At 43.9% G+C, this 21,788-nt stretch overlaps 1 protein-coding gene across 2 annotated transcripts in view; it reads right to left on the bottom strand.

The window, feature by feature from the left end:
- Window positions 1-13,037, bottom strand: part of Znrf2 (zinc and ring finger 2) — a 77,446-nt gene extending 64,409 nt beyond the window's left edge. The window contains exon 1 of one of the 2 annotated variants that reach the window (XM_087658109.1): window positions 12,190-13,037. In XM_087658109.1, coding sequence (XP_087514235.1) covers window positions 12,190-12,670 — 481 coding nt within the window. In that variant the 5' untranslated portion in view covers window positions 12,671-13,037. 2 annotated transcript variants of the gene reach the window in all.
- Window positions 13,038-21,788: the final 8,751 nt, after the last annotated feature.

Raw genomic sequence — 21,788 nt, 5'->3', positions numbered from 1 at the left:
AATCACAGTGCAATATAAGTGTATGTTAAGAACTGAGCACAGTTGTTGAACAGGCACTATTCAACACCTGACAAACATGGCTGACAACAAGCACATGTGGATGACTATTCTCACCAGTACTCAAGAAACACAAGTGAAAGGCTTACCACCGAAACAGGAAAAATACAAGTTTTCTAAAAAGAAAAATACCTAACAGCATGGCACAGAATAGATTAGTATGCCTTACGGAGGACTGATGTCTAATGAAAATTAAATCGTGCATTCTATTTAGAACTATTTAGAAAATCTTGTTTCTTGGTAACTGTTGTATAATAAAGAATTTGTGTGGGTTTTTCTTTTTAAAATCCCAAGGTTCTGGCAGAGCTTCTTTTTTTTGTTGTTTTTTGTTGTTGTTGTTTTTTTGTTTGTTTGTTTGTTTGTTTCCAAAGTGATTGGACCACACCTGACTTTATGCTTTGGGGACATTCAGAATGGAAGCTTAGAAAGGACTCCTTGTGATTGGAGAATGGGGCTCTGAGTCAGCCCCAAGCTCAAGGGAGGGCGATGAAGGTTAGAATCAGTAAGTAGACTGGCAAATTTCCAATTAATCATGTCACATAATGAAATCCAAATAAGTGATATGGCTTGAGCAAGACTTAGAGGAGCTCTCCTGTGCAGGCACACAGCAGGTATTCTATGGGAGTCACAGCCCCAGGGAAGAGTGCCAGCTCTCCTTTCTAGCTCCTAGAGATCTTGATCTTAGGGAAGGAGGGCTCCATTTTGCTGACCCTGCTCTGATTTTCACAATAAAGCTGCAATAACAATGGTGGAGTTCTCCTGAGCTGTGCAGTCAGTGCTGAATTACCAAACCTGAGAAGTTTGGTGCGGTAGCTCAGGCCTGTTATCCCAACTGTTCTGGAAGCTAGAACTGGATCATCACAAGCTTGAAGCAGGCTACTTAATGAGATTTTATCTCAAATAGTAAAGAGAGCTGGTGTTACAGCCCAGTGTTAGAGCACTTGCTTGGCAGACAGGAAGCCTTGGACTCAGTGCCAGTACTGGGAAATAACCAAAAGCCTGAGAAGTGGTTGCCTGGGAAGCCCTGAAGCACGGCTTGCACATGCATGCAGCTTTCTTTCTTATGGTGTCCTACCCGAGTCTAACAACAACCTTAGGTGATTAGGGCCACACTATATTATACCTACTGCTGTCAAAAGAGTATCCATACTAGAAGAGTTTGTGCATGTGCAGAGACATATTATTCAATGATACTTAATACAGCACTGGAAGGAGATGGGAGCTCAGCTTAACGAGCATATGCAAGGTCCTACTTAATCTGGAACAGCCACAGAAGCTAGAACCTTCCTAAAGGCCCAATAATAGGGAGGATTTAAGGAGCTACAGTGCATATGAATCAAAGAAATGTAAACATACAACTAAAAACAAGAGTTGGGTTTATATGGTCTCTCCCAGAAAAATCCCCTAAACACATTAAACAGAAAAAGAGGATTTCAAAACTGTATGACAACATTCTTGCCAATCAAAGACTGTATTGCTGTGAGGAGACACCATGAGCACAGCAACTCTTATAAAAGAAAGCATTTGATTGGGGCTGGCTTATGATTTTGGGGCAGATTGGGTAAAGAGCGAGTTCTGACGCTCTCTCTTTCCACTCTGTGTGTTCTGGGGACCAAACTCAGGTTGTCAGGTTTGGCAGCAAGTACTCTTATCAATGACTCCATCTCACCAGCTCCCAAAATAAAATATACACAATGTACAAAATTAATCTAATGACACAATGAGAAAGTAGTACTTAGTCTTTGGAAAGCATGTAAATGAGTGGTAATTTTCAGGTGAAATCAGGAAAGCAGAAGCACGACCTAATTACAGCAGTCTCGGCCTTTTTAGAGTGGAGGTCTGTCCACAGGGCATCATCCCCTCCACACTAGGCAAGGAGCTGCAAGCCGCCCGCCCAGCTCTGCTGACTTTGAATGGCTAGGAAATCCAGTTCTATTTACTAGAGATTTCCAGAGAGGACCTCTCTGGACCATGAGGCGACAGAACGGTCAAAGGCAGAGATATACTGTTTGATACTCAATCTGAGCAAAGCGCACTTTGTAAAAAGATCTTTCTCCCTATGCTCCTGTAACATGGGAATAAAAAGTTATGTCTTGGGGCTAGAGAGATGGCCTAGTGGCAAGAGCATTTAATAATCTTGTAGAGACTCTGGGGTTTGGTGCCCAGCACCCAAAAGGCAAGCCACAGCCTACCACAACTCCAGTTCCAAGGGGTATGACACCCTCTCCTGGCTTCAGCAGGCCCCAGGCATTGCGGTGTACTTTCATACATGCAGGGCAACCATTCGCACGCATAAAATTAAAAGTCTTAAAAAAACAAAACACGATTTTCAGAGCTGGACAGAGGGCTCTGAAGTCAAGAGCACCACCTATTCAGATCATGAGGTCCCTGTGTGGATCCCATGAGCCATGTAAAAAGCAGGCATCACAACTCCTAGGACTAGAACACCCTCCTGCACACACATACATAAAATAAACCTCTCTTTTCATTGTGATTCCAGCACTCAGGAGGCTCAAGCAAGAGCTTAGTTACAGGTATGAGGCTGGCTTCCATGCAGTCTTTGCAGGGGGCATGTTGACGATGACTTCTTACATGGAATAAATGCCATTTCTGGAAAATATTACCAAGCACAGGAAAACACAATTCGACATTCCAAAGTGCTCAGTTGATTATATGTACAGAAAGCTTCCGATTAGCTTACAAGTGCTTCAATTTAGTGTTTACATGACCAGTCAAAACCACCAAATATTTGAGGAAAATGCCCCCCCAAAACCCAAAAAGCTGAACAAAAAGTAACTGAATAATCAGGAGGGGAAAGGGCACATACTAGCATCATACATGCATGCATACACAGAACACACTTTAAGCACAGTATCAGGAGTCTCAAAAAAAAAAAGGATTCTGTATCTCACAATAAAAATGTTTAAAAAAACAAAAAACAAAAACCACGCTCTAAGCACACTGTATTTCACTTTCCTTCTAAGGCATCTCTATGACCATCTCATTAACAGAGCTCAAATAAGGTCGCCTTTCTTTGTTCAATAAGCCAAGGCAACAGATTTTACATCAACAGCACACTGCTTTTTTCTAGAACACATTTTATGTGGTTTAAATATGACAATAGTTTTAGTAACCAGTAATCCTGTTTTAAAATGTCATAATGTAGCCTTCAAGTACATCTTAGGAAGCAATCAATATTTGCAAAGTTTTTACTACAACCCTGGCACAGCAAATGTGCTATGAAGCATAACTCGATAGTCTGAAGAGAATTATGAAGAAATGTTAAAAACATAAAAAGCAGAGACTAGACACATGGGTCAGTCAACATAGTGGCTGTTGCACAAGCATGAGAACCTGAGTCTGAATGCCCTGCATCCTTGGAGCTCACTGGTAGCCCGTCTAGCCACAGCCAGCTCCAGGTGAGCTCCAGGTTCAGCAAGAAACTGTCTTAAAAAGTAAGGTGGAGAGCTGGGAAGATGGCTCAGCAGGTAGTGCTTGCTTAGAATCAGCTAGCTGCTGAGGTCAGATCTCTAGCACACAGAACAGTGAGGTATACTTGTTACCCCAGTGCTGACAGGACGGAGATAGGCAGATTCTGCAGTGCTGGCCAGTTAGTCTATCAGAAACAGAAAGCTAGCTCCATGTTCAACTAACAGTGAACAGTGACAGACACCCAGTGTCAACCTCTGGCTTCCACGTGTATGCATACTCAAACATGCATATTATCCCTGTTATAACTTTAATTTTTTTCAAAATCTATTTTTAAAGGTGGCTCTTAAAATGCTTTAACTTCCCTTTTAGCCCACCACCCACCAGAGATAGTGGGAAAGAAGGATACGGGGGAAGTGGACCTGAATAGAATTGGTTCTTTGGAGCAACCCCCTTCTGTGTTGGCTAGAAATCAGCAGTTCAGTTCCCAGGTCAGCAGCGGCAGCTCGATCACTCGCAAACACTTCATGGATACACCAGCAGTCTAGTTCAGTAGAATCAGGACAGCAAACACAAATCAGCAGTGGTGGCACTACCTAGCAGAGACAGCAAGGCCTCAGCCTCAGCAGGAGTCAGCAGGAGGGATCAGGAGGACCGCAGAAGATCTCAGCTGTGCTTCTCTCTCAGTGAAGCAAAGACTTGAGACCAACAAGCATTGCACAGCTAGCTCTGTAAGCAAGCCTGGCTCAGCCTCCATCAGTGTCCGCTGAGTCCTTTTTATATACCCTCCAAATACCACATGTCCTCCATGGGTCTTGCCTCAGCATGTGTCTTGCATGTGCATCTGTCTCAGCTGACATCACTCTGCCAATCAGCCCAAGTCTGCAGAAGCAGCAAAAATCCAAGGCACACCACCAGAAGTCTTTTGGGTGCATTTTTCCCTAAGGAGTCCTGACTAACAGAGCTCAACTAGACAATGTAAGGTGGACTAATACCTTAGTGTTGTTAGCAAAGGATCCTCATCACTTGTCTTTCATGTGCTTGCTTTTAGCAGAGCATCCTTTCCCCTGTGTCTGCTTCAGTGAAATGTTCCTTCCCGTGTTTGCCCCGGCAAAACACCACCCAACACAACTGACTTTCCAAAGACCCCTTATGTTTCCACTTCACCCTGCCATGCAGGCATAACCCCACAATATAGTTGAAAGCAATAGAAAAAAAAGTCATCCAACATTGAACTCTGACCTCCACACAATGCATGTACATGCCTACATGCCCCCCCCCATACACACACACACATACACACACACAATGAAAAAAACTTGAAGCACAAGCAGTTAGATAAGAAGGTGGACTGGGATCCATCACAAACAGATTAGGTTTTTCCTAGTTAATGCTATTTTTGAGCTAGGTTTCCTTTTTTCTTTTTTTTTCTTTTGAGGCAGGATTTCTCCTCTGTTTAACAGTTCTGGCTTTGTAGACCAGACTAACCTCTAACTCACCTCTGCCTCTACCTTCTGAATGCTGGGATTAAAGTGTATTTATTTATTTTTATAGGATTTATACATTTATTTTATATTGGCGTTACAGGCAGTTCTGAGCTGCCATGTGCGTACAGGGACCTAAACCGAGACCCTCTGCACGAACAGCAAGTGCTCTTAACCACAGTGTGCTCTCCTCTCTCCAGCCCCCATTTACAGACTCTTAACATTTTCTGACCATGATGCGAGTTGCTTCTGTTAACACAAAGTGGCAAAATGACACCAGAGCTGCCAACTACAAACGCTAAGCCACACCATGAAAGAGTTTCCAGGCACAAAGTGCCAACTGTACTGTGGGCCAACAAAAGACTCCTCTTAAAGACAACTGAGTGTGTGACAATGAAACCATGAAGCATCCAGACGATATGGAAAAGGATTGGATGTACTGAGAGGTAATTGAAGCCTAATAGTGTTTTTAACATTAGAGAACAAATAAAAAATAAAGCAGCTACAAAACAAATGTAACTCTAAAATGAAAAAGAAAGCAACAAGGAAAAGAATAAAGCTAGTGAAACAAAAATCAAAAATGCAACCTATTGTTCAACCCAAAATCTGACATTAAGGAATAAATCACATGTAATAACCCAATATGTATATACACTTATATATAATATATATTGTATTTATGCCTCACCCTGTTTACATACATGCAAATAAGATAAACTAATGAACCAGTCAGATTAATCTTAGTTATTCAAGTTACAATTATTGACTGAATATATTTGAAACTTGAATTATTTTCTTAGCTTCAGATATATTTCATAACTTCATTGTTTTTGAAAAACAGACTCAAGGTGTGCTTATTATTCCGCACTTATACAAAACATCTCATTCCAGGGATATTTCACGAAGGGAAAATAAACATTCACATATTCCTTTAAAAAAAAAACCTTGCTTTAGGTTACACCCCTGGAACAAAAATCATATACCTTGGTCATATGTAGATCTTGGGTTCTAATAATTCCATATCTCTAATAATTTCCAAGAACAGAAGAAATGTAAAATTTGGTTTAGCAGGATGTTAATAAAACAATCAAAAACTGAAACCAAAACCAAAACCTTGATTCTTTCTTGGCTCTACCTTTAAAACCATACATGAATCCTGCCACCTCTTCCTACCTCGGCTGTAGTCATCATTGACACAGCCACACCACAGGGCCTTTCTAATTTCTATCCCAGTCTCGGCTTGCTCCTCTTAATGTCTGCTGGAATGTCATCAGGTCAACTCTAATAAAGAGAAACACACTCGCCTCTATTCCACAACTGTCCCTTCCCACACTCCAACCACCAGTCCAGTTCTCTCTTCTTACCTTACTATGCTAGTCCATCCCCGACTGGACAATGCAGATGGACTCCACAAAACGTCTGTAGACTTACACAGTCTATCAAAAACTCTAAATCCTTCAAAAACAGTTCAAACAATCATTCTCCCCACCACCACAATTCACACTCAAGCATTTTGCCTAAAGTCCTATTCCGGAAGTTGTTACATAGTACCACAGTAATCTCCAGGCAGCCTTCTCAGCTTCCAGGGAACCAGGCCAGGGCAGCCTCGGTTTGTACCGACACCTCACGCACCTCTTAAAGGACTAAGAGTCAGGGTCACTTATTTCACTTGCCACATAAATGATCACACTTTTAGAAAGTAGACTAAAAGTGGGGCTCACTTAAATTAAGTTATATCTAAGCTGATCAATCTATATCAATGTGATAACCAGATTTTAGAATGACCACTTTTAATTCCCACTTTATAGTGTTTAAACCTTTCCCTCCTGAGTAGAGCCCAGGCCTAAATGCACTAAGCAGTGAAAGGCGGTAAAGGGGATGGACTGGGCCTGAGATGGAGCAGATATGGCCCCCTCTGCTAGGGCTGACACTAGCAAGCCATGATGGAAATCAGTGAAAAGCTCCTCAGAAAACTAGAAACAGAACATACCTAAACAAATCCAAGTCAGTATATCACAGGGATTTCTGCACCTCTACGTTCACAGTGACACTGTTCTAAGTTATAGGACCAGACTAGGTCTCCTTCATAAATGAGTAAACTAGGACATATGCACTGACAGTGGGGTTCTACTCAGCCATAAAGAATGCAGTTAAGGGGCTGAGGATACAATTCAGGGTTAAGAGCACTTGTTCCAGGCTGGAGAGATGGCTCAGCGGTTAAGAGCACTGACTGCTCTTCCAGAGGTCTGAGTTCAAATCCCAGCAACCACATGGTGGCTCACAACCATCTGTAATGGTTGATGGATCTGATGCCCTCTTCTGGTGCGTCTGAAGATAGCAACATCGTACTCATATAAATTCAATTTAAGAGAGAGAGAGAGAGAGAGAGAGAGAGAGAGCGCGTGCGTGAGAGAGCGCACACTTGTCCTCTTAAAGAGTGAGTTCAGTTCCAAATATCCACACCATAGCTCCAAACTTCAGGCTCACAAATTTGAATTTCAGGGGATATGGCATCTTATGAATTCCTTGTGCAGCAGGCACAAACATGTGAAGACATACGAACAATCAAAATACTCGTACATGAAATAAAATCTTTTAAAGTGACACATCATTTTCAGGAAAACGGACAGAAATGGAGTTATTGTTAAATGAAATAAGCCAGACTCAACACAAATACTTCATGTTTTTGAAATCCAGATTTTAAGAGGAAGAAACTAAAAGGAGAACTATTGGGAGGATGAAGGAGACAGGAAACAAAAGAAGTTGATGGCAGAGTGAATAGGACTAAAGTAAACAATATAAATGCATGACAACGTCACAGTCAAAGAGAAACCCGGTCTCAAAATACCAAACAAATAAACAAAACAAAAAAGGAGATGGAGAAAGAGGGAGGGAGGGAGGGAGGGAACCGTCACAACAAAATCCATTATTCTACAATGACTCCACTAAGAATTAGGAGGGGGAGAAGAGTTAGGTGCTGTGAACCTAACCACCACAAGAAAATAAAGTATGCTAATTCACCTGAGGGAATCTTCCTCAGGTGAGAGCAAGCAACAGTTCCAGGGCCCACACCAACACCCTGGCCCACTACGCTGTGCCTGGACTCCTGACCTACAGACACTGATGAACATGTACTGCATCAACTAGATGTGTTTCTAATACTGTACTAAAAAGCAACATAAAAACAAACAAACAAAAAAAAAACCACTCTCTTACAACATAGAAGTTTTTCTCTGAACCTTTTATTCACAAAAATGTACCATAGTTTCTCCAATTTCTAAACATGTAAATGTTTAGAACCTATGTTTAGAAATGGTTCAGAACTCACAAAATTTAAACAAACTTGCATTAAAAAATGCTTAGGACTATTTATATAAGAAAGTAAATCCAAAAATGTCTTTGTTACATAAAGCAGTTCATGAACCTTTCTCTCAGTCCATTTGCCCACACCCCAGATTGTATGTATAGCCAGTGAGAGTGATAAGCAGAACGTTAGGACAACTTTGCACAAAAAAATGCACAAGATGAGTAAGAGATAGGTGGACAGACAGCAATAAGATCCTACTTACTGGTCACCAAGCAAAGTAACCAAGCAGAAGGGAGTCCAGCAGGCTTTCCTGTGTGAGCATACAACAGACAGCTCTCCCACCAGCCAAGTCTTGCAGCTCTCAAAGGGCCACCCTGTGCAACCAACCCAGTCCACTCCTCCAACCTCAAGGTTACTTCCAAACAATTTTTAAAGCAGGACAGAAGCCATACTTCAGCAAGCAACATAGGATATCACCTGTGGTCCTCAAAGATAGAGTGTACAAGTGAGAAATATTAACCATCTAGGTCCTTTGGCAGGGACAGCAGAAGTGGTTGTTACCAGCATGACTTCCCCTTCACACAAGCAAGCAATTTCTGCCACCCCCCCCCCAAGAAAAACTGTATAAGAGGAAAATCCAAGAATGAAGAGCACATTAACTACCATCTCTCAAATTCAAATATTTCGGTATCTATTGTAAGTAATGACTGAGAACAACTCCATAAAACCACATTTGTGCTGGAAATTAATTATATAAATCTTCCTAGGAACACAGGTCTTATTTAACACACTCAATTTTAAATGATGGCTCAGTTTTTTTCAATGTAACGAACAGGAGACACCTGAATTACAGGCTGCTGAACTACTCACAGGCAAGCCACACCCAGATAAGCTCATGACAATTAAGCAGCCAAAAGCAAGCAAGGAACTGCTGGTTCAGTGTCTTCAAGTAATTCATTTTACCATCTCACTACCACACAGAAACATTACTGAAGTCCACAGGACTTCTCTACAAATAATCTCCACTCATTTGGGGTATTTTAACTGTCTAATTCACTCCTCTGACAGCTACATCAGAAAAGACCATTTTAGCATTCCTATTAACAGCTTTCATGAACATCAGCAATGTAGTGGGAAAATCTAGGCATAAAATAAAGTCACGCAAATCCTCTTTAAGATATCAAGGCTTTCAAATGTCAAGGATGCTCTTAGAGACCAATCTGGGACCAGACGGTTATCAGTATCGAGAGAGAGGACCTGTGTTCCCTCTACATAAGGTATTCACCTCACCAGTCTAGGTTAAAGTAAATGAAAACAAGCCAGCCCCTGCTTCCTCTAAAAACTCCACACAGATTCTAACTATATCCTAATCTCCACGAGAACTCAATGCCTACGAGCTGAAATGTCTGGCCAAAACACACAGCAAAGAGCGCGAATGGCAACAATCATCACAAAAACCTCACTCTATTTGGCAACTCATTGCGATAGAGAAGCTTCCAATCTACTGGCTATACTCCTAAGAGTAGAGCGTTTGAAGAGGGGCGGTTTAGGTCCTCTCTTTCAACACATAGCAGTAAGCATCCACACAGACCTGTACTCTGGGGTGTTCTGTAGCATACTTTCTGGTTAAGAAACAACACACACATTGATGCTTTATACAGTTACAATAAGTGTGTTCCCTTAACTTAGAAATATCCTTTCTCTCAATTTTTCAGTTGGAGTCCATTAGGTATGCCCTAACGATTCATAACTCAATAAACACTGCATACTCTAAACCTTTAACTGTAACAATAAATGTACTGGTATAAAACATAATAAAATGAAGTTAATGTAAAGAATCAAGTCTAATGACTGAAGACAGCAGCACATCTAACTCCCTCCATCTTGGAATGATTAGAAACATGCTCCGATGAGTTTTTCTCATGACCCCACCCACTGACATACACATACAAGCCTCATTAAGAAAAGCCACTAAGGATAGCTTTCACTGTTTGCATCAACAAGTATTTCAGGTCACCACTATTTTGACCCCTTCTCAAGCAAGGTCATGTCTGATCCCCTTCAGGCCTTTGTCAACCGAACTTTCTCACACAAACGAGTGATTATTTTTCTTAAATGATATAAGTCTATAATAGTTCCTAATAACTGGAGGAAAAAGGTGAAACCATTCCACACAACTGACGACTTTAAAACTCAACCTCAGCAGAGAATTGGAGGAGCAAAGCTCCCCCACCCGCAGTGTCACTATCTTGCTACCAAACCTATCTTCCTAACACAAGACTCCTAAAGAACTACCTGCTAGGTAAGCAAATCTAAGAATTGGCTTAAACAAACAAACAAAAAAAAAAAAAAAAAAAAAGAACAAACGAACGAACTTGCATTCCAAGGCTTGGCAAATAGATCAGGAAGGCCAGTTAGCTGCCCTGCTCCAAACAGTTACTTTAACAAAATAAAAACCTACATACTGATGACTCTTATCAAAGAGAATTGTCAGTCCTGAGAAAAACTGAATAAAAGTAGTATTCAGTACATAAAATATTAACTTCAAAATACTCTTCGTAGTCCCTTTTCTGGTTCATATGTACTCTACAATTCTTAGGAAACTACAGATCCTCAAATCACAGTAAGGACATATTCTTTTTCTCAAAAACAGTATTTTTTTTTAAAAAAGATGCTTCACCCTTCAAAACATTGCTGTAATTATTGACACTGCAACACTTACCATAAAGTAAGTTATTTGAGTGCCGGACTAGGTGTTAGGCTTAGTGGTAAAGAGCTTGCCGTACAAGCTCAGTAACTTAAGAGTCCCAGAACCTCACAAATAAAACAAACAAAGCCACCTCAAAAATAATGTGGCTAAAAGCTAAGTACTTTCGTACCAATCGTGCAAAATATCACTATCTAAGATGGTAGAAACTAAACATCACATTCTCACGAACTAACACTAGATTCTGATTGCTTTAGTACACAAATCAGTAAAGACTCTGCTTAATCAATTTCTTAGAGTTTTCAAACACATGAAATAAAACGGTCTTAAAAATCGAAGGGATGGGGGCTGGGGATTTAGCTCAGTGGTAGAGCGCTTACCTAGGAAGCGCAAGGCGCTGGGTTCGGTCCCCAGCTCCGAAAAAAAAAAAAAGAACCAAAAAAAAAAAAAAAAAAAAAAAAAAAAAAAAAAAAAAAACGAAGGGATGATGTTTACATCATTCTGTGCTTTAAGTATGAATGTATAATACCAGACACATAACAAAAGGAGGTGGCAATGTGCGGCGGAGTTCACATTTTCACGATCAACTGCACCCTTTCTCCAGTTTCAAACATAAAAGCACATCACTGACCTCTAAATTGTCCCTTAATTCTAGTCAACACCACTCTTCGCAGGACCTAGTCCAATTACTGCCTCTGTAGGTAGAGCTGTGATCACTATAAAGATTATCTCTTTAAATAACTGTTCTTGAACTTTTCCACAATCTGCTTCAAAGCAGCAGTGACATTAGCCACAACTGTAAAAGTAGCAGTTTCCTGGGGATGAAGCAACACTTTGCATTAACACATACACCCAGAAAACAAGTATCCAGTTAAGTAGGTAGGGCTATTTACAGAGACGCAAGGATCGCAGTTTTGTTAGGAGTCGATCCAACGGAGAGATAACTTCCTTTTTTCACTCAAACATCCAAGTGAGTCCCTTCTGGCTTTGGGCCTTTAAAATTGCTCGCCCTTCAGCTCCAGGGCAGAACTGCACTCAGCCACTGATCTCCCCTGACTTCCTGGTACTAAAAGCTACAACCACGAGGTTGTTTCGTCAGTTTGTTTTAAAACAATACTTGCTCCATTCACCGCGTTGCAAGGGGCGGGGGGGTACGGGGTGCGCTTCCCCAGCTGGGGAGCGGCTGCCAGGGCAGGAGGCCGTACCTCCAAACAAGTGCGGGGAGAGGTGGGCCGGGAGCGAGCCGATCACCAGACGCGGCCCGCCAGGGCCCCCGCCCGCTGGCCGGTCCCGGTCCCTAGAGCCGACACCGTCCTCTGGGCTGCTGTGCACCGAGTCCTGTGAGCCGTACGGGCCACCGCTGCCGCCGCCACTGCTGGGAATGCTGAAGGCCGACTGTGCCGCGCGGCCGCTCGCCGCGCTGCCCACCGCCCCACCGAGCGAGCGGCTACGGGGCGCTGCCGGGGCCGAGGCCGCCGCTGCTGCCGCTGCCGCCGCCGCAGCAGCAGCAGCCGCCGCCGTGCTGGCCGAGGCGCTGGGCTGCTGCGCGCCGGGGACAGGGGCCGCGAACCGAGCCGCCCGAGCGCCGTCCGCCCCGCCGCCGCCGCTGGTCCCGGAGGGCAGGTCCGAGCCCGAGTAGGCGCGGGTGCGGCCGTTGGCGGCGGGGCCGCTCTGCTTGGCGCCCATGTCCGCGCCGCCCCGGGCCGCGAGCGAGCGAACGAGCGAGCGAGGCAGGACACAGCTCGCGGCTGGTGCTCAGGTAGCCGTACGGACGCGGTCGCTGCCGGGCCGCCGCGACGGGCCGCTACCGCTTGCTACCGCGCTCCGCGGCCTCCGCACCGCCTCCTCCCGGGCGGCCGCTGCCACCGCCGCCATCCTCCGGCTCCCCGGCGGCTCGGAAAGTGGGAGGCGCCCGGCCGGATTGGGGGCCGCCTCCCTGCGCGCCAGCCGCTCGCAACGGGAAAGAGGAACGGGCGGCGCGTGCCCCGGCAACCGTCGCCTCGCGGTCGGCACTGGAGGAGCGGTGGCCGAGTAGAGGCAAAGCGCAGAGATTGGGTCCCGCTGTCCTGACTCTGCCCTACAACCAGGCCTGCCCGCCCAGGCCCCGCCCAGTATGTGGTGATGGACAGACAGGTGGCTCCGCCCCCTAGGCGAGACTCCGGCCACCAATCAGAAGGCGGCCCCTCCTCCCGCACGTGGCCTGTGGACGCTAGAGAAAAGCAAGTGCACCTTTTCCTGGCTGGAGCGTTCGTGGCTGTTCCCTGTGACTGGAGCTTTTGGGTGGGTAGATATGACCTTCGTTGGTATTGTTTACACTGGTTAGGCAAGCAAACAAACAAACAAAAAAACCCCACAATCTCAGCAATGAAGACGATTTAAAGCAAACAAAAAACAATACCAGAGCACAGGAAAGCTGAAGCCAACTTAGAATTATCCTGGGGGAAAAGAAGAGCACAAAATTGGAAGAATGAATGATAATCCCGCTTGACCTTCAAGGGTAGAGCAAAAACTCAGGTGCAGAGACTTCTGCCTGAGACCCAGCCTTCAGGCCCAACACCAAACCAAATTATGCAGACCTAAATTACTTTACCTTTTTGGACTTTAGCGTCATTGCCCAGAATGTTTGGATTAAATCTGCAGAGCAATAGCTGCTTTAAAATCTTGTGGTTTTTCTAAATGGAATTCTAACCACCTTCGTGTATATGGTGCTTGGACTAGCAGGCTCTGACCCTCCCATTTGGAGGGTGCTGGTAGCATTGTCTATGTGCAAGTGTGTTTGTACAAACTGCAGAAATGCATTGTCACAGTTTTTCCCTTTTGTATTTGCGGTGAGTCATTTATGTAGTGATTTTAGACATTCTTTCAAAAGATAAGGGAATGGAGGGTGTGTGTGTGTGTGTGTGTGTGTGTGTGTGTGTGTGTAAGTGTGTAAATGTTTTGCCTGCATGTAAGTTCCCCACGTGTGCCTGGGGAGATCGAAGATCAAAAGAAGGTATTAAATCCCTTGGAACTGTAGTTATGATTAAATGTCACCTGGGTGTGCTAGGAATCAAACCCAGTTCCTTTGCAAGAGCAGCAGGTGTTCTTAACTGCCGAGCCATCCGCTTCAGCCACAAGTTAGGTTTTTTAATTAGGAGAAATGAGGCCTTATGAACAGGCTTCCTGTAGTAGTTCTCAGCTTCTGGAGAGACTGAATCACAAGGACCACTTGAACCTTAATTCAAAATCAGCTAAGAAACACCAAAAATAAATAAATAAATAAATAAATAAATAAATAAATAAATAAATAAATAAATAAATAAATAAAAAAGCAGCCCCAATAAGGAGAAAAGGGAGAGAGGAAGAAGAGAAGAAAAAGAGGAAGCAGGAAGAAGAGTAGGAGGAGGAGAAGGAGGAGGAGGAGAAAAAGAAGAAATGTAGTTTTACATATATATGTTTTTATATATACATAGCACATGATATATAACTACTCTGAGCTTTTATATAAAATATCTTGTATTACATCATGTGGTTAATGTCTTTTCCCTGCACATGTTACCAGTCACCCCATTCCCAGAGCTGAAGACAGTGCTATGTGACAATGGCCTCATAGTCATGGTACTCATTAGACATCCAACAGTCTATGGCAGTATAGCAGCTTTTCAGTGAATGTGTACATTCATGTTTTCCTGTCACATCAAAATTACTTTTTTTAAAAAAAATGTTTTTTACATATTTATTTGTGTTACCTATGTATGTGACTACATCATGCTGTGGCCTTCGTGTGGTGTCAGAGGACAACTCGCAGGAGTTCTTTCCTTCTACCATGTGGGTTCTGGGTGATTAGTGCCTTTACTTGCTTGAGCCACCTGTCTGGCCCTAAAAGGATCCTTGACAGCCACTCATCACTTGCATTACTACTCTTTGACAGCAGTAGTATAGAGGGGACTCTTCTCTGTTCTTTCCTTGGTCTGCTTCTCTGAACCTTCTCCCCTCTCTCCAGATAGTGACCCTCCTGAAGACTGTGTTTCATTGCCAGGTGGCTGGGACTTCACTTACAATCTGTAGCTTCCTCACACCCCACCAGTTCTTCACACGTAAGAAACTTGTTCTTAATGTTCCTTAAGAAAGTGTTCTTCCTCTGGTACCTCCATTGGGTCTTTAATGGGAAGCCAATCAGGAGAAGATTGTAAGTACACACCAGAGTAGTATGGTCAAACTGGGGTTAGACCTTGATTCTATTCAATGCTGGCTTTGGGTTTGGGGACAAGCCAAGCCCTTTGCCTTAGCTAAACCTGTTTCTTATAAAACGTATAAAACGTATGTGACCATAAAGCCAGTCTCAGAGAAGCTGAGAGTCTCAGAGGATCCACTGTCTATTTGAAAATACTTGGAAATCTGTTGTCCTACCTGTCATGGGATAATAATATGCATATTTTCTGTAGCATGCTGTGATACTATACAGTTTCAAGTGTGCTAAAATTTAGTGGACTTGACTTCACTATTTTGTACAAAGGAAGTACATTGTTCAGCCTTCAGGTATTATTTGTGACTGCTTAGTAATCATTACTAGTACGTACATCACCATATGGCTTGACTGGAAAAACATATATAGAAAAGCCAGAGGTTTTTAAAAATAATTTTTTAAAAAAATAACTTTATTTTATAAGGTAGCTAACACTTTGAACAGTCTTTGGTGCTATAAACAGGCTTCAGTGTGTCGCAAAAATGCTTCACGTTAACCAGCTGGTTAGCAAAGCCCTATATTATGTTTAACATAGATTTTGGAATGACTTTCATTTCTCAAAACAACTAAGGCAGAATGTCAGCACCTGCTAATAAAAATAACCTGATTTTTGCTTATCAAACTAGTTTAAAGTTATTAGTAAGAGATTAAATGTATTATATTTCACTCTCGTTTCACTTTGGCTTGTAAACAATATTTTAATTAAAAAAACAAAAAAACAAAAAAACAGCATCCTGGGCTGAGGAGACAGCTTGGTCTATAAAGTGTTTGCCACACAAAAATGCCAACCAGCATTCAGACTCCAGGACCATGAGAAAATACAGGCATGGAAGTATGGCTTATAATCCTCTCTCCAGGGAGATGGACATAGGAGGATTCCTGGAGCTCACTGAGCCATCCTACCCTAATCAGTAAGCTAAGCTCCAGGACTCAGTGAAGAGACTCTGACTCAAAGAAAAGAAGAGGAAAAAAAAAAAAGAGTTGGTGGGCACATGGGAGGCAGAGGCAGGCAGATCTCTGAGTTCTAGGCCAGCCAAGCAGCTGGTACTTCAGAGTGAGTTCCAGGACAGACAGGGCTACACATAGAGACCCTGTCTCAGAAAAAAAAAAAAAAGAAGATAACTGTAATAATAACAATAATAATAGTGGTAATAATAATAATGTGGAGGGTTTCTAGTGAATAACAATCAAAATTGCTCTCTGGTCTCTGCGTGCATGCGTAGACACCCGAAAATATCCATGAACACACATACACTCACTCCCCAGACACGCACAAACGCCTTAACACCAAACAAACATAACCTATGACACTTTGCTCTCATTCCTACATTCCACAGTGTTATAAAAGACTTTACTGGGGCCATACTGTTGCAAACATATAAAACATGGTGGAGAGAGTATCATGGGCCCAGTACCAAGGGGATTTCCCAGCCTATAGAAGTGAAAAGGAACTTAGAGGAAAAAATAGCTCTCTGCTACATAATGCTTGTGTTCTCCTCCAGCCCATAGGCTCCAACCGCCCAGTCTCCTACTTTCACGGATCCCTATGGTAATACATGAATGATTAAAACGTAGTATAAAACATTTCCCAGTACCACCTCCTCCCTCAAGGGTAGCCCAAAGCCTCAATAGAGCCAAGCTCTGTATTTTAGGTCTAGATTGTGTAAACCTCCCAAGCACAGGGGCTCTAGTCTCCAATCACTCTAACTCCCCACAGTGCGCGCTTCCCCAGAGCTCTGAGGCAGTCTTAGGGCAGGAGGTTTTCAGGGCCTGTTGTGGCTCATAATGGCAGGGAGTAGTAATTAATGCATGCCTTGGGTTAGCACTGGTTTAGCTAACTGTTATTACCATGCCAAGTTTGTTACCCTCTATCTTTTTCTGTCAAAGTAGTCTATGCTTCAAGTGGCCAACTCCCTTGCAGTGGTTCCTGAATGATCTTTGCCCCACATTAGGGCAGGTGGGCAAAAGAGTAAGGTCAGCAATGCAGGACTACCTCTTGCCAAGAATGAGAAAGCAAACTGGGTGGTAAGAGCTACCGGTCAGGTTACCACACCCTCTGTTTCCCAGGGGCTAGATGGTCTTTGGCTGAACTCTAGAGATCCAGATCTGAACCAACGGGTTTTGGAACATAGCCTGGGGCAGGGTCATCCCTGATACACAGAAACATTAAGAGACATCTGGACCCCTGTGGAAGATATCTTCATTCATAAACAAACATTAGCGTCCCGTGTGTAATGTCTTAGTTTGCACTAGATGCACAAAGTCAATCAAGGACCCACAAAACTGTACGGCCTGTAGCCACCGTGCCTGGATGGCTCAAGTACAGCGTAACTGCACCCTGGAACCACAGGATGGAAGTTGAGTGAAGAACAAAGATGCAATTCCACAAGTGCCCCCCAAATCTTGAGACAGTGGCCTTAGGCATCTGCAGGTCTCCTAAACCGTAGGAGCCTGAAGGAGAGCTTTGAGCATCTGAGTAACTACGAGCATTTCACTAGCTGGACTGAAGAGGAGGAGACGAGGAAGTCTGAGAACCAGCTGGAAGAGTGGGCTGGGACAGAGTCCAGCTGCCTTGGCCTGCTGGGCGAAGATCCAAAACACGAAGGAGAACTGCTCTCCTCGGCAGCCCTAGCAATGTCGGTCGTATTTGGATTTTTGAAAGGATAGCTTATCTCCAGCAGCATTTTGGAGAATGGATTAACGGGAGAGAGGAACACCCCTTAGGATCAGATGTAGGCATGGGGACAAGAGGAGTAGAGAGCCCTGAAGGCTAATGACAGGCCCTCTGAAAGAAGGGAGTAGCAAAGATGGTACACGAACTCTCTGGACAGCGCTTTCGGTACCGGGTGTAAATATGAAGGGACAGGCTGCTTGGGAAGAGGAACTAAACTCAGCTCTGTGCAGCCAAAAGGAAATCAACCTTTCGTTTGCCGCAAGGCAAAGGATCAAACTGGGTGTTTGGTTTTGTTTGTCGTGTTGAGGGCTGAAACCAGGGCGTCCTAAACCAGCACTCTCCTACTGTGTCACATCCAGCCCTTTGGTTGTCTTTGAGCCTGTCTCCCCCAGCGCTGGGGTTAATCCTTCTCAGTGCTGCCCATGCTTGTACTCACCCAGTCATCCTGAAAGTAGGGGTCACCAGGGGCAGCATGGTTAGTGCAGTAACCCAGGGTTAGTGGCAAGATGGCCTTGGCAGGTGGCTCAGTTCTTCATAAGCAAAAGAGGCAAACAGGAGAGACAGGCTAAAGTGACGCTAAGAAAGGCTAGCTAGAGCCAAGCTTGGTAGCCCAGATCTGTAACCTGAGCTGCCACAGAGGCTGAAGCAAGAAGATTACAAATTCAGGGCCTGTCTGGGCCAGTCGTGAACTGGTGCTTCAAAATAAAAACATTAAAAAAAAAAAAATTGGGTGGGGGGTAATTGAGAATGTACCCTAGAGGTTCTACTCCCTCCTCAGGGGTGAGGGGAGACTGGGTTGATCAGTGTTGGTTTTGGAGGCAGAGGAGTAGGGGTGAGGGGCAAGCCAAAAAAGCCTGGAGAGGATCTTCAGGAGGCTCTAGCAGGAAATAGCTCTTTGCCTGAACCTTGATTTGAGCTCAGTGACCTTCAGAAGCTATGAATTTGTGCTGGTCTAAGCTACTCAGTCCCAGATAACTCCTGTGTCAGTGATAACAGCACAGTGACTTTTCCTCAAGGCTGCAGAAATCTCCTGATTACTATCTCAAAAAAAAAAAAAAAAAAAAAAAAAAAGACAGCCAAAAACCCAAAACTATTAAACAAGGCCACCGTACCTCATGTAATCATAAACACTTTACCACAGCTTCCTGCCCCCTCTTTGAGAACAATGTTGGCAGGGGAGGACACTGTGGCTTCCTGAGGCTGGGCCTGCAGGTTTCTGACTGACAGCGCTACTTTTAAGACCCCCGAGCGGAACTTTCCATTGCTTGCCTTGGGCGTCCTTGCAGGCAGCCTTCCTGATGAACACGAACACGGAGCTTAGCAAGTTGTATTTAAAAGAGCAGCCTTTAACTTAGAGCTGTTTGAGGTTTTTGAAGATGCTGGAAGACGGAAATATTAAAATAGACAAAATACTTGCTGAAATGCCGGTTCTGAAGACAGCCCCGTGTTAAAGAAAGGCCCTAAGCTGCTGTCTGCTACATTGGAAGGTGAAAACGAGGCGGCTGGAAAAGTCCACACTGACATCTAGTGCTACAGAGTAGCACTGCCAAGGGCTTGAGGAGAAACTGTCCGCATCCTCCCTGGTATCCTCCGACTCCCTTCCTGGCGCCTCCTATGGGACCAGGGATGCTGTGGATGTTGACTGGCCGACGGACCCCCTGCTTCGGCTGAGGCACGGCACACTTTCCGGTCTTAGTGTCCGTCCATGCCAGGGTTGGCCCTGTGAAAGCTTTAGCTCCTCATTACTTTAAATTTAAAACTTAAGAATTTGAGAATCTTATACATGAATGTGTTTTTTGATCAAATCCATCCCCAACTCTCTCCTCTCCAACTCTTTCCATACCTGACACTTCCCTCCCAAGTTCTTGTGTGTGTGTGTGTGTGTGTGTGTGTGTGTGTGTGTGTGTGAGAGAGAGAGAGAGAGAGAGAGAGAGAGAGAGAGAGAGAGAGAGAGTTTAACCCACCGAACACACTTAGTGCTGTCAGTATTGCATGGGGGTAGGCCCACCCACTGGAACCTATGTAGAAATCATTTCTCCTGAATATTTTAAAGCTAAAGATTTTACTTCTAAATAAACTTTTGTGAGTGTGTGCTTTGGGGGGCTAGGCCTCTAATGGCAATGAGACTTTTAAGAACATGTATGATTTCTATACATTCTAAAACAGTTGTTTGGGCTGTGCTGTTCTGAGCTGAAATAAATACAAAGACAGATCCTATCTAGCCTGTACTAGTGCTTCCTTGCCCGAGACCTTTGCTGGGTTTGACTTTAAGAAGTCTGAAGGCCAGAGCTGACAAAGAGTGTACCTTTGCTTTTCCTCTAGCCAACAGTCAGAAGGCAGCAAAGACTTCTGTTTCTCGCCTTACTGGCACTAGGTCAGAAGGCAAAGGGGATTCTTGTTCTGGTCTATTTTGGTTTGGATGTTGGGGGTCAAACCAGGCATTTTGTCCATGCCAAGCAGGTGCTGTGCCACTGAGCTGTACCACCAGTTCCCAAGCTGCATTTTAAAGACTGTTACAGTGACCCAAGAATTAAAAAAACAAAACAAAACAAAAAGATCCAGTATTACATGTCAGGTAAATATACTTAATGCCCCTGAACTACACACTTAAAATGCTTAGAGTGAAAAATATTATGTATTTTCATCAAAGATTTTGAAACAGGATATGGCTCTCCAATGGTGGTAACAGAATTAGGAGACTCCCCAGGATTGATGGGATGCTCACATCCTCATAGCACCCTCAGAAGCAGAACGGGCTGACCAAGTGCAAGTGAACAGACCCTCAGTTCTTTAGAAGGCTCATGTTAAAGCTTCCTACGGCTGCCCCTCAAAACAGACAGTCCTCCAGATCATGAAATAATTCAATCAGATTTTACAAGGAAGTGTCATTTTCCTCCATGCATTTAGAACATTTTATAGCACATAAGCATCAGAAGCCTTGAGTAAATCAAACAGAAGGGAAAATAAAATGTGACACTTAAAAAAAATGCAGACTTACAGGGTAAACCAAAACCGAAAGGATGCCATAAAGCAGTGAAGCACTTCTGTGCATATGCGTGTGAGTGTGCGTGTGTTTGCATAAGTGTGGGAACACTTATGTTGGTACATGTGAGTGTGTGTATATGTGGAGGCCCCAAATAATGTCAGGATCATTTTTGATCATTCTCCCACCTTATTCATTGAGGTGGGGGAAGTCACTAACGTAGCTAGTCTCACTTGGCACCTTCCTGTTGTAAAAATATAAAAAATATAAAAGTATGATTGTCTTTTATCCCCATTAGGTCCTGCACCGCAGTGCCCCAAGATAACTACTAGATATTTTAAGTCTCAGTCAACAAAGCGTCTCACCTGCTCTGCTCCATCCCATATCACACTGCCGAAGGCCTCTCTCCGAGCCTGGCAGCAATCTCTCTACCTATCTAGTTCCCAAGGCAGGTTTCCATGCCAGAAACACATATCCCAACTCTGTAGCAGCCCAGACCAGCCACCACACTTTCTTACACTTAAATCGCTACATGAAAGAACATACAACACAATAAATAACCTTTGGTCCAGTTGATAAAATATAATTGCCCACCTAATCATACGAAACCCAGTACCATACATCCTTTAAGAACATTAATAACAACCTGGAAATATACACAGAGCGGAATCACCCACCATATTGTCCTGCCACCGATTCTCTCCCTCTCCCTCCTGTCTCTCCTCCTTTCCATTCCAGTCTCCTCCTCTTTCCTTCAAACTTTTCTCCTGTCCATCCTTCCTTCTCATCCAATGACAGGCCTCCTATCTTGTACCTGCCTCACCTGTGACATCATCCCACACCTCCCTATGGTGTTCTTAGGAGGCCCTGTCTCAGCCTTCAAGACAGGAATTAAAGATAGGCTCCTAGCATTTCCATGGTA

This window comes from Rattus norvegicus, chromosome 4, assembly GCF_021556685.1.
Source record: "Rattus norvegicus strain SHRSP/BbbUtx chromosome 4, alternate assembly SHRSP_T2T, whole genome shotgun sequence".
Lineage (NCBI taxonomy): Eukaryota > Metazoa > Chordata > Mammalia > Rodentia > Muridae > Rattus > Rattus norvegicus.
The sequence above is the reverse complement of the archived record's forward strand: the minus strand, read 5'-3'. Positions and strand labels throughout refer to the sequence as shown.